The sequence below is a fragment of the Rattus norvegicus genome, chromosome 3 (assembly GCF_021556685.1).
Source record: "Rattus norvegicus strain SHRSP/BbbUtx chromosome 3, alternate assembly SHRSP_T2T, whole genome shotgun sequence".
Lineage (NCBI taxonomy): Eukaryota > Metazoa > Chordata > Mammalia > Rodentia > Muridae > Rattus > Rattus norvegicus.
In genome coordinates, this window is record NC_141536.1 from 76,837,590 (window position 1) to 76,850,577 (window position 12,988).

The 12,988-nt window shown below is 39.0% G+C and overlaps 1 protein-coding gene across 7 annotated transcripts in view; it reads left to right on the plus strand.

Moving 5' to 3' along the window:
* Ckap5 (cytoskeleton associated protein 5) overlaps nt 1-12,988 on the plus strand; it is a 103,068-nt gene that overhangs the window by 31,068 nt on the left and 59,012 nt on the right. For all 7 annotated transcript variants that reach the window (XR_015682889.1, XM_087651838.1, XM_087651835.1 and 4 more), the window contains 3 exon segments: nt 103-235; nt 7,712-7,812; nt 9,293-9,406. Coding sequence is in view for 6 of the 7 variants with exons in the window: in XM_087651838.1 (XP_087507964.1) it covers nt 103-235; nt 7,712-7,812; nt 9,293-9,406 (348 nt within the window). In the remaining variant the exon portion in view is untranslated.

Consider the following 12,988-nt stretch of genomic DNA (forward strand, 5'->3'; position numbering starts at 1 on the left):
AAATAGAAAGGGAGTCCCAAAATATCAGTAAGTATAGGTTTTATGTTTTGTAATAGCACATTTTAATAATACATTTTAAAAATATTTTATTAATACTTACAGTTGAAAGAATTAGAAGAAGAGTGGGTCAAGCTGCCAACAGGTGCTCCTAAGCCAAGTCGGTTTCTGCGTTCCCAACAAGAACTGGAAGCTAAACTGGAACAGCAACAGTCAGCGGGTGGAGATGCAGAAGGGGGTAAGCAGTGTCAAAACACTAGTTTCAGGGTTGGGGACTTAGCTCAGTGGTAGAGCGCTTGCCTAGCAATCGCAAGGCCCTGGGTTCGGTCCCCAGCTCCAAAAAAAAGAGGAAAAAAAAGAGAGAGAGAGAGAGAGAGAGAGAGAGAGAGAGAGAGAGAGAGAGAGAGAGAGAAAACAAAAACAAAAAAAAAAAACCCCACTAGTTTCAATAAAAAATTACTAAATTTCGCTCTCTAGGGGTTGGGGATTTAGCTCAGCGGTAGAGGGCTTGACTAGCAAGCGCAAGGCCCTGGGTTTGGTCCTCAGCTCCAGACAAAAAAAAAAAAAAAAAAAGAGTCTCGGAAACAGACCAGATAAACAGTTCTCTGCACCCAAATCCTGTGGGAGGGAGAGCTAAACCTTCAGAGAGGCAGACAAGCCTGGGAAACCAGAAGAGACTGCTCCCTGCACACACATCTCGGACGCCAGAGGAAAAAGCCAAAGACCATCTGGAACCCTGGTGCACTGAAGCTCCCGGAAGGGGCGGCACAGGTCTTCCTGGTTGCTTCCGCTGCAGAGAGCCCCTGGGCAGCACCCCACGAGCGAACCTGAGCCTCGGGACCACAGGTAAGACCAAATTTTCTGCTGCAAGAAAGCTGCCTGGTGAACTCAAGACACAGGCCCACAGGAACAGCTGAAGACCTGTAGAGAGGAAAAACTACACGCCCGAAAGCAGAACACTCTGTCCCCATAACTGACTGAAAGAGAGGAAAACAGGTCTACAGCACTCCTGACACACAGGCTTATAAGACAGTCTAGCCACTGTCAGAAATAGCAGAACAAAGTAACACTAGAGATAATCTGATGGCGAGAGGCAAGCGCAGGAACCCAAGCAACAGAAACCAAGACTACATGCCATCATCGGAGCCCAATTCTCCCACCAAAACAAACATGGAATATCCAAAGACACCAGAAAAGCAAGATCTAGTTTCAAAATCATATTTGATCATGATGCTGGAGGACTTCAAGAAAGACATGAACACACTTAGGGAAACACAGGAAAACATTAATAAACAAGTAGAAGCCTACAGAGAGGAATCGCAAAAATCCCTGAAAGAATTCCAGGAAAACACAATCAAACAGTTGAAGGAATTAAAAATGGAAATAGAAGCAATCAAGAAAGAACACATGGAAACAACCCTGGATATAGAAAACCAAAAGAAGAGACAAGGAGCTGTAGATACAAGCCTCACCAACAGAATACAAGAGATGGAAGAGAGAATCTCAGGAGCAGAAGATTCCATAGAAATCATTGACTCAACTGTCAAAGATAATGTAAAGCGGAAAAAGCTACTGGTCCAAAACATACAGGAAATCCAGGACTCAATGAGAAGATCAAACCTAAGGATAATACGTATAGAAGAGAGTGAAGACTCCCAGCTCAAAGGACCAGTAAATATCTTCAACAAAATCATAGAAGAAAACTTCCCTAACCTAAAAAAAGAGATACCCATAGACATACAAGAAGCCTACAGAACTCCAAATAGATTAGACCAGAAAAGAAACACCTCCCGTCACATAATTGTCAAAACACCAAACGCACAAAATAAAGAAAGAATATTAAAAGCAGTAAGGGAAAAAGGTCAAGTAACATATAAAGGCAGACCTATCAGAATCACACCAGACTTCTCGCCAGAAACTATGAAGGCCAGAAGATCCTGGACTGATGTCATACAGACCCTAAGAGAACACAAATGCCAGCCCAGGTTACTATATCCAGCAAAACTCTCAATTAACATTGATGGAGAAACCAAGATATTCCATGACAAAACCAAATTTACACAATATCTTTCTACAAATCCAGCACTACAAAGGATAATAAATGGTAAAGCCCAACATAAGGAGGCAAGCTATACCCTAGAAGAAGCAAGAAACTAATCGTCTTGGCAACAAAACAAAGAGAAGAAAAGCACACAAACATAACCTCACATCCAAATATGAATATAACGGGAAGCAATAATCACTATTCCTTAATATCTCTCAATATCAATGGCCTCAACTCCCCAATAACATAGATTAACAAACTGGATACGCAACGAGGACCCTGCAGGGGTGTTTCTTTTCTGGTCCAATCTATTTGGAGTTCTGTAGGCTTCTTGTATGTCTATGGGTATCTCTTTTTTTAGGTTAGGGAAGTTTTCTTCTATCTGCCTATAGGAAACACACCTCAGAGACAAAGACAGACACTACCTCAGAGTGAAAGGCTGGAAAACAACTTTCCAAGCAAATGGTCAGAAGAAGCAAGCTGGAGTAGCCATTCTAATATCAAATAAAATCAATTTCCAACTAAAAGTCATCAAAAAAGATAAGGAAGGACACTTCATATTCATCAAAGGAAAAATCCACCAAGATGAACTCTCAATCCTAAATATCTATGCCCCAAATACAAGGGCACCTACATACGTAAAAGAAACCTTACTAAAGCTCAAAACACACATTGCACCTCACACAATAATAGTGGGAGATTTCAACACCCCACTCTCCTCAATGGACAGAGCATGGAAACAGAAATTAAACAGTGATGTCGACAGACTAAGAGAAGTCATGAGCCAAATGGACTTAACGGATATTTATAGAACATTCTATCCTAAAGCAAAAGGATATACCTTCTTCTCAGCTCCTCATGGTACTTTCTCCAAAATTGACCATATAATTGGTCAAAAAACGGGCCTCAACAGGTACAGAAAGATAGAAATAATCCCATGCGTGCTATCGGACCACCACGGCCTAAAACTGGTCTTCAATAACAATAAGGGAAGAATGCCCACATATACGTGGAAATTGAACAATGCTCTACTCAATGATAACCTGGTCAAGGAAGAAATAAAGAAAGAAATTAAAAACTTTTTAGAATTTAATGAAAATGAAGATACAACATACTCAAACTTATGGGACACAATGAAAGCTGTGCTAAGAGGAAAACTCATAGCGCTGAGTGCCTGCAGAAAGAAACAGGAAAGAGCATATGTCAGCAGCTTGACAGCACACCTAAAAGCTCTAGAACAAAAAGAAGCAAATACACCCAGGAGGAGCAGAAGGCAGGAAATAATCAAACTCAGAGCTGAAATCAACCAAGTAGAAACAAAAAGGACCATAGAAAGAATCAACAGAACCAAAAGTTGGTTCTTTGAGAAAATCAACAAGATAGATAAACCCTTAGCCAGACTAACGAGAGGACACAGAGAGTGCGTCCAAATTAACAAAATCAGAAATGAAAAGGGAGACATAACTACAGATTCAGAGGAAATTCAAAAAATCATCAGATCTTACTATAAAAACCTATATTCAACAAAATTTGAAAATCTTCAGGAAATGGACAATTTCCTAGACAGATACCAGGTATCGAAGTTAAATCAGGAACAGATAAACCAGTTAAACAACCCCATAACTCCTAAGGGAATAGAAGCAGTCATTAAAGGTCTCCCAACCAAAAAGAGTCCAGGTCCAGACGGGTTTAGTGCAGAATTCTATCAAACCTTCATAGAAGACCTCATACCAATATTATACAAACTATTCCACAAAATTGAAACAGATGGAGCCCTACCGAATTCCTTCTACGAAGCCACAATTACTCTTATACCTAAACCACACAAAGACACAACAAAGAAAGAGAACTTCAGACCAATTTCCCTTATGAATATCGACGCAAAAATACTCAATAAAATTCTGGCAAACCGAATTCAAGAGCACATCAAAACAATCATCCACCATGATCAAGTAGGCTTCATCCCAGGCATGCAGGGATGGTTTAATATACGGAAAACCATCAACGTGATCCATTATATAAACAAACTGAAAGAACAGAACCACATGATCATTTCATTAGATGCTGAGAAAGCATTTGACAAAATTCAACACCCCTTCATGATAAAAGTCCTGGAAAGAATAGGAATTCAAGGCCCATACCTAAACATAGTAAAAGCCATATACAGCAAACCAGTTGCTAACATTAAACTAAATGGAGAGGAACTTGAAGCAATCCCACTAAAATCAGGGACTAGACAAGGCTGCCCACTCTCTCCCTACTTATTCAATATAGTTCTTGAAGTTCTAGCCAGAGCAATCAGACAACAAAAGGAGATCAAAGGGATACAGATCGGAAAAGAAGAGGTCAAAATATCACTATTTGCAGATGACATGATAGTATATTTAAGTGATCCCAAAAGTTCCACCAGAGAACTACTAAAGCTGATAAACAACTTCAGCAAAGTGGCTGGGTATAAAATTAACTCAAATAAATCAGTTGCCTTCCTCTATACAAAAGAGAAACAAGCCGAGAAAGAAATTAGGGAAACGACACCCTTCATAATAGACCCAAATAATATAAAGTACCTCGGTGTGACTTTAACCAAGCAAGTAAAAGATCTGTACAATAAGAACTTCAAGACACTGAGGAAAGAAATTGAAGAAGACCTCAGAAGATGGAAAGATCTCCCATGCTCATGGATTGGCAGGATTAATATAGTAAAAATGGCCATTTTACCAAAAGCGATCTACAGATTCAATGCAATCCCCATCAAAATACCAATCCAATTCTTCAAAGAGTTAGACAGAACAATTTGCAAATTCATCTGGAATAACAAAAAACCCAGGATAGCTAAAGCTATCCTCAACAATAAAAGGACTTCAGGGGGAATCACTATCCCTGAACTCAAGCAGTATTACAGAGCAATAGTGATAAAAACTGCATGGTATTGGTACAGAGACAGACAGATAGACCAATGGAATAGAATTGAAGATCCAGAAATGAACCCACACACCTATGGTCACTTGATTTTTGACAAAGGAGCCAAAACCATCCAATGGAAAAAAGATAGCATTTTCAGCAAATGGTGCTGGTTCAACTGGAGGGCAACATGTAGAAGAATGCAGATCGATCCATGCTTATCACCCTGTACAAAGCTTAAGTCCAAGTGGATCAAGGACCTCCACATCAAACCAGACACACTCAAACTAATAGAAGAAAAACTAGGGAAGCATCTGGAACACATGGGCACTGGAAAAAATTTCCTGAACAAAACACCAATGGCTTATGCTCTAAGATCAAGAATCGACAAATGGGATCTCATAAAACTGCAAAGCTTCTGTAAGGCAAAGGACACTGTGGTTAGGACAAAACGGCAACCAACAGATTGGGAAAAGATCTTTACCAATCCTACAACAGATAGAGGCCTTATATCCAAAATATACAAAGAACTCAAGAAGTTAGACCGCAGGGAAACAAATAACCCTATTAAAAAATGGGGTTCAGAGCTAAACAAAGAATTCACAGCTGAGGAATGCCGAATGGCTGAGAAACACCTAAAGAAATGTTCAACATCTTTAGTCATAAGGGAAATGCAAATCAAAGCAACCCTGAGATTTCACCTCACACCTGTGAGAATGGCTAAGATCAAAAACTCAGGGGACAACAGATGCTGGCGAGGATGTGGAGAAAGAGGAACACTCCTCCATTGTTGGTGGGATTGCAGACTGGTAAAACCATTCTGGAAATCAGTCTGGAGGTTCCTGAGAAAATTGGACATTGAACTGCCTGAGGATCCAGCTATACCTCTCTTGGGCATATACCCAAAAGATGCCTCAACATATAAAAGAGACACGTGCTCCACTATGTTCATCGCAGCCTTATTTATAATAGCCAGAAAATGGAAAGAACCCAGATGCCCTTCAACAGAGGAATGGATACAGAAAATGTGGTACATCTACACAATGGAATATTACTCAGCTATCAAAAACAACGAGTTTATGAAATTCGTAGGCAAATGGTTGGAACTGGAAAATATCATCCTGAGTGAGCTAACCCAATCACAGAAAGACATACATGATATGCACTCATTGATAAGTGGCTATTAGCCCAAATGCTTGAATTACCCTAGATCCCTAGAACAAACAAAACTCAAGATGGATGATCAAAATGTGAATGCTTCACTCCTTCTTTAAATGAGGAAAAAGAATACCCTTGGCAGGGAAGGGAGAGGCAAAGATTAAAACAGAGACTTAAGGAACACCCATTCAGAGCCTGCCCCACATGTGGCCCATACATATACAGCCACCCAATTAGACAAGATGGATGAAGCAAAGAAGTGCCGACCGACAGGAGCCGGATGTAGATCGCTCCTGAGAGACACAGCCAGAATACAGCAAATATAGAGGCGAATGCCAGAAGCAAACCACTGAACTGAGAATAGGTCCCCTATTGAAGGAATCAGAGAAAGAACTGGAAGAGCTTGAAGGGGCTCGAGACCCCAAAAGTACAACAATGCCAAGCAACCAGAGCTTCCAGGGACTAAGCCACTACCTAAAGACTATACATGGACTGACCCTGGACTCTGACCCCATAGGTAGCAATGAATATCCTAGTAAGAGCACCAGTGGAAGGGGAAGCCCTGGGTCCTGCTAAGACTGAACCCCCAGTGAACTAGTCTATGGGGGGAGGGCGGCAATGGGGGGAGGGTTGGGAGGGGAACACCCATAAGGAAGGGGAGGGGGGAGGGGGATGTTTGCCCGGAAACCGGGAAAGGGAATAACACTCGAAATGTATATAAGAAATACTCAAGTTAATTAAAAAAAAAAAAAAAATCAGAAAAAAAAATTACTAAATTTCAGTGGGCATATTTTGGAGAACTTCTTTAATAAAATCTTGAGTCGTATGTGCTACTAAATAACTCTGATCTCTTTTTTATTAAAATCTCATCCTGGAGAGGTAGGCAGTTCAGCCAGTGGTCAAGAGCATTTACTGCTTTTCTAGAGGACCCAGGTTTGATTCCCAGCACCTCAAGGTGACTCACAGCCATCTGAAGTCCCAGTTCCAGAGAATTCAGCCCTCTCTTGTCCTGCTCAGGTGACATTTGCACATAGTGCACAGACATACATTCAGACAAAACACCCATACACAAAAGATAAACTTTTAAAAAGTTATAGGAGGTATGAAAAGATATGTAACTGATAAGTAAAACTATCATTTTGGGGGGTTGTTTGTGTAAGGTGTGGGTACACATATGTCATAGTACAAGTATAGAGGCTAGAGGACAGCCTTCAGGTGTTGGTCCTCGCCTTCCCATTTTTTAAACTTTTTTTTAATTACTTTAATTTTTTTAGTTTAACTTTTGTGTGTCAGTTGCTGAATGTGTATGCCCCATGTGAAATGCGCTTCGGAGCCCATGAAACTGGACTTAGGAGTCAGTTGTGATCTGTCCATTGTGGATCTGGAGAAATGAACCTGAGTCCTCTGCGAGAGGTGCTAAGCCATCTGACCAGCGCTCTACCTGGTTTTAGGCCCAAGCTAGGCTTGCTGGCCTACAAGCTTCTCCTGTGTCAGCCTCCATCTCCAGTTGGTGCTGAGATTGCAGATGCTTGCACTACTGAATCTGGCTTTTTCCTCAGTTTTGAGGATCTAAAAAATAATTTAAGATCGATTTTGTTTTTTTCTTCAAAGGTGGTGATGATGGTGATGAGGTACCACAGATAGATGCTTATGAGCTTTTGGAAGCAGTAGAGATCCTTTCCAAACTTCCCAAAGACTTTTATGACAAAATTGTAAGTAATGGTTAAGCTTCTTTAATTTGTTTTAAATAATAGCTTAGGTTAAAATCAGAATATGTTCTGCTGAGCCCTTGCTTGGTGCACCTCCCCAGTCCCCACATTTCCTCCTAGGAAAATGGGTTGCTGCTCTCTCTCTCTTCCTTTACTGTATATAACCATGTCCCAGCCAAACAAAACATGTCTTACCAAAACTTGGAACGTTTTCAACTTTTTCCTCATTTATTCTATTGGTTTTTTTTATCTTTTAAATATCTCTTACACTCATCTCTTTTAGGAATGGCCGGATGGCTCAACTCATAAAGGTACTTGCTCTTAAGCTTGGTAACCTGAGCAGAAAGAAAGAAGTGACTCCTACAAGTTCTCCTTTGACTAAGATTTCGTTTTTGTTTGTTCGTTCCAGATAACTGTCTTGGTGGGCCTGAGCATTGCAGGATGTTCAGAAGCACATGTGGCTTTTACCCACTCGGCATCATTAGAGTCAGCAGTACCATGGCAGGCATTGCTATTTCCCAGTAGAGAAAAAAGTATCCCCATTTGAGAAATACAGCCCTACCCTAATCACTACCATGTGTTCTTGCCTAGATATATCATCTTTGAAAAGGGAACATTTTCAAACATAATCTAAATTTTTAAGTGGCTTCCATGACTCTGAAGACAATGTCTAAAATCATCCTATAGCCACCCTTTCTCACTTTGAAACCACAACTTACCTTTTGTCTACATCTCTAACAGTTGTCACTTTCTGTTTCATACATGTTGTATTTCTCTAGGTAGCAAATAGGCTACTGGTTTATTATTTTTAAATCTGAGCTTTTCCTATTTTTTTTCTTCCTATAATATTTTCTTTATATTTATCTAAAAATACATTTTCAACTTTTAGATTTCACCTTAAGCATAATTTTTTTTTAAGATTTGTTTTTATGTATGTGAGTACAGTGTCTCTCTCTTCAGACACACCAGAAGAGGGCATTGGCTCTCATTACAGATACATGAATATATATGAATAAAAATTTTGGGGCTGGGGATTTAGCTCAGTGGTAGAGCGCTTATCTAGGAAGCGCAAGGCCCTGGGTTCGGTCCCCAGCTCCGGAAAAAAAAAGAAAAAAAAAAAAGAAAAAAAGAAAAAAAAAATTTTATGAACAAGCTGGGCGGTAGTGGCGCGGTAGTGGTGCTGGTCCCTTCTCCTAGCACTAGGAAGTAGAGGCAGGTGGATCTCTGAGTTCAAGGCCAGCCTGATCTACAGAGAGTTCCAGGACAGCCAGGGCTACACAGAGAAACCTTGTCTCATAAAAACATTTTATAAACAAGACAGTCCTCATTAACTATGGTTTTGACATTTGTTTTTTAGTCATACTTTAGAAAATTTTTCTGCAACAACAAACAAAACCCTGGTCTTTAAATTGTTTGAATATATGAAATGGAATTTATTCTACTCTTATTTTATGTTCTACACTGATTTATGTTCTGTTTACAGGAGGCAAAAAAATGGCAAGAGAGGAAAGAAGCTCTGGAGGCTGTAGAAGGGCTGGTGAGAAGCCCCAGACTGGAAGCCGGCGACTACGCAGAGTTAGTCAAGGCGCTGAAGAAGGTGAGGGGACAGAGCTGCAGCACGGCTGCACTGACAGACCGGCCACTGGGGTCTCTTCATCAGGAACTCAGTGATTTATTCTTTAACTCATGAATACATTGACATTTAAGGAACACTATAATAATATTTCAATCAGAGACTTCTATAATTTTAAAATTTAGGATTTAAAAATCTTACTGTCCTATGTTAGGGATTGGTTTTATCTTAATATTTTCAACTTAATAAGTCATTGATAGCTTAGGGTCTTGCTGATCTAGAGTCAAGTTTTATAGTTCTATACTTTTGTAAATTCAGCTGTTTAAATGAGGTAAGTTGAGTTACGCAAATATTAAGTATGAAATATTTTGTTATATAGCAAATGATACCAGATTGTAGTGTATCAGAAAGCAAAGTTTTCTGAAGGGAAATGGAAGAGTAGTAGATCTCAGGGAGAGGGGATGTTGGAAAAAGGACTGGAAGGAGTGAAGGGAGGGAAAACTATGGTTGGGATATGGTAGATGAGAGAAGAATTTAAAATAAAAAGATAGCCAAGCATGGTGTCACAAGCTTTTATTCCCAGCACTTGTGATTGGGAAGCAGAGGCAGGCAGATCTCTGAGTTCCAGGCCAGCCTGGTCTACAGAAAGGGATCCAGATAGTCAGTGCTACACAAAGCAATCCTGCCTCGAAAAATCAAAAAAACAAAACTTTTTCTTTAGATGAAGGTAGTAGGAAGAATAGTCAAAGGCTACAAACAAAGGAAAATTAAAGTTGTTCTTAAGATATGATATTTAACTTTATATTTGATTTTTATGTATACCTACAATTATACAAGTTTGAACTCCTATATTAACTTTATAATAACACCAAAAAATGGAGGATTGGTAAAATAGAAGGAAACTTACATTGAAGAATGAGAGGCACACTGATTCCTCTGTGTTCCATTGATAATTCATTTTCTCACTGCTTCCTAAGTCAAATAATCTCATTAAATTTCCCATTTTCTTTAATGTAAATGGGAAGAATTACTCCTTTTGAAATTCCTTATGGTATTTCTAAAAACAAGTGGTTTTTCTTAACTGTCCTTCTCCTTTTTAAAAAAAAAAAAACAACTAAGGTCCTAGGAACTGTCCAGGCTGGCTTACATTTACGGTGATCCGCTTGCCTTAGCCCCCTGAACACTAAAATATTATATTTAAAATTTAGGATTTAGGGCTGGAGAGATGGCTCAGCGGTTAAGAGCCCCCGACTGCTCTTCCAGAGGTCCTGAGTTCAAATACCAGCAACCACACGGTGGCTCATAGCCATCTGTAATGAGATCTGATGCCCTCTTCTGGTGTGTCTGAAGGCAGCTACAGTGTACTCATATACAATAAAATAAAATCTTTAAAAAAAAAAAAATTTAGGATTTAAAAATCTTACTGTCCTATGTTAGGGATTGGTTTTATCTTAACATTTTCAACGTCATTGATAGCTTAGGGTCTTGTTGATCTAGAGTCAAGTTTTATAGTTCTATACTTTTGTATGAGCCACCATGCTAGCTGAAATAATCTTCAAATCTGCCTTTTGAGTTGTTACCTGACTTAGCATAATTTATAAACAACCTTCATATTAAGATTTGGATTTATATTACTATTCTTCAGATTTTATATGTTCTTGATTTTGTTGGAAGTCTTTTTTTTTTTTAAATCACATGCAACCTGATCTGCCTTCCAATTTATGCTGTCATGGAGGATAACCAGACTGGGCCAGAAGTCAGAGATAATCCCATCTCCTTTTGCCTAACCCTCCCTAGTGCTAGGATTAAGTACACACCAAGTCTTGTCTTAGTCATTTTTTGACACATTTACTAGTTTCATTCATTGATTTTCCCCCCCTCTTTTAACAACATATTTTTGTTTCAACTACTGTTAACTAGTGGCTTACATTACCAGTTAAAGATACTAATTGGATGGACATGGTGAAGCAGGTAGATTTCTATGAGTTTAAGACTAGCGTAGTCTGTATAGTAAGTTTTACAGCAACCTCACGTAATGAGACAGTGTCTCAAAAATAAAACTAATTGATCATTGCACAGGTAGTAAGAGAAGCCATAACACTATTTCTTGAGATCATGTTCTTGCTGTGTTGTCAAGACTGGTCTAGATTGAATATATTGACTCAGGTAATCCTCCCACCTCAACCTTCTGAGTAGCTGGGACTCTGGGCACACCTGGCTAGCATTTTTAATTAGAGAAAAAAGTTATATTAACTTTGTAGTTCTTTAATCTAATCTTTTTTCTCTGTGTCAGAACAGAAGCCACTGAGAAAACTTAATCACCTGAATTTTCCTATTCTGTCAAGTAAAGGTCCTTCATAAATACTTTAAAAAGCAAAAAACAAAACCAGGTGGTGATAGCATGTGCCTTTAACCCAACAGTCAGGAGGCAGAGACATGTAGATCTCTGAGTTCCATTCACTTCCATTTTTTCAGTTGTGAGAATAGTTTGTTGAGGCAAACTGAGTATGAGAGGCAGGTGTTGCATTCGTGTATCTGAGTCCATTGCTTACTAATAAATTAATTCAGTCTTTGAAATAGACTCAGAAGATTTTTTTTCCAGAGCTTCACTGTGCGACCCAGATGTGTGAGCTGACTTGAACACAGTGAGCGTTCTCTCTCTTTTCTTTGGTTTTTAGATTTATGTATATGGCTGTTTTGCCTACATATGTAAATACACAATTTGCACGATTGATGCCTTTGGAACTTAAAAGAGGCTGTCAAATCCTCAGGAATTGGAGTTGCAATGATTGTGACCCACACATGGGTGCTAAGAACTGAACCTACCATCTGGGTTCTGTGCAGCAAAGCCTCCTGACCAGCTAAGACAGCTCCTCAACACTCTTTTTGTCTGTTGTGGGTTTTTTGTTTCTATTTAATAATGATATCAAAGGCTATGAAGTCTGTATAGACCTAGACTGGAATCCCTACTTTTGCTAGCTGGTTACCTAAAAGCAAATTAATCTTTTTCATTTTTGAAATTTTCCAAAATTGAGGTAATAATACTTACTTCGTGCAATCTGGGTGAAATTAAATTTAAAAGGCATTATAACGCATCTCCAAAATTGTAGCATCTGATTAGTTTTAAAGAGATATTAATATATTTTAATTTTTTATTATTTATGGAAGATAGTTGCTAATTCTTAGTATGATATGCATATTAGAGGCTGTTTAATTCAGAGACTAAAGAGTTCAGCATTCTGTTTATGGACTAAGCACTAGGTAAAATTCAAAGTAATTGCCTCTACTGGAAAACAATGATTTGTGGGTACTTTGCTAAAACAGCATTTTAACACAGAGACAGGCAATGTTCTGTGGCAAACTGTTCCCAGGAAGAAACCTAGTCATTACTGTGTTGCTGAATTGATGCATATCTATGAATTTAGATACGTGTTGGGCTTTTGGGTTCTAGAAAGGCTATAGTATAAACTGCTGAAGGAGAGTCTTCTAGGAGAAATGAAAGAAAAACTCTGTCACTGTGTAACTGAATGGCTTTTACAGAAATGGTTACAATGGGATTTGCAATAACCACAGGACTTTCTATTAATGCATGGATGGATGTAAAAT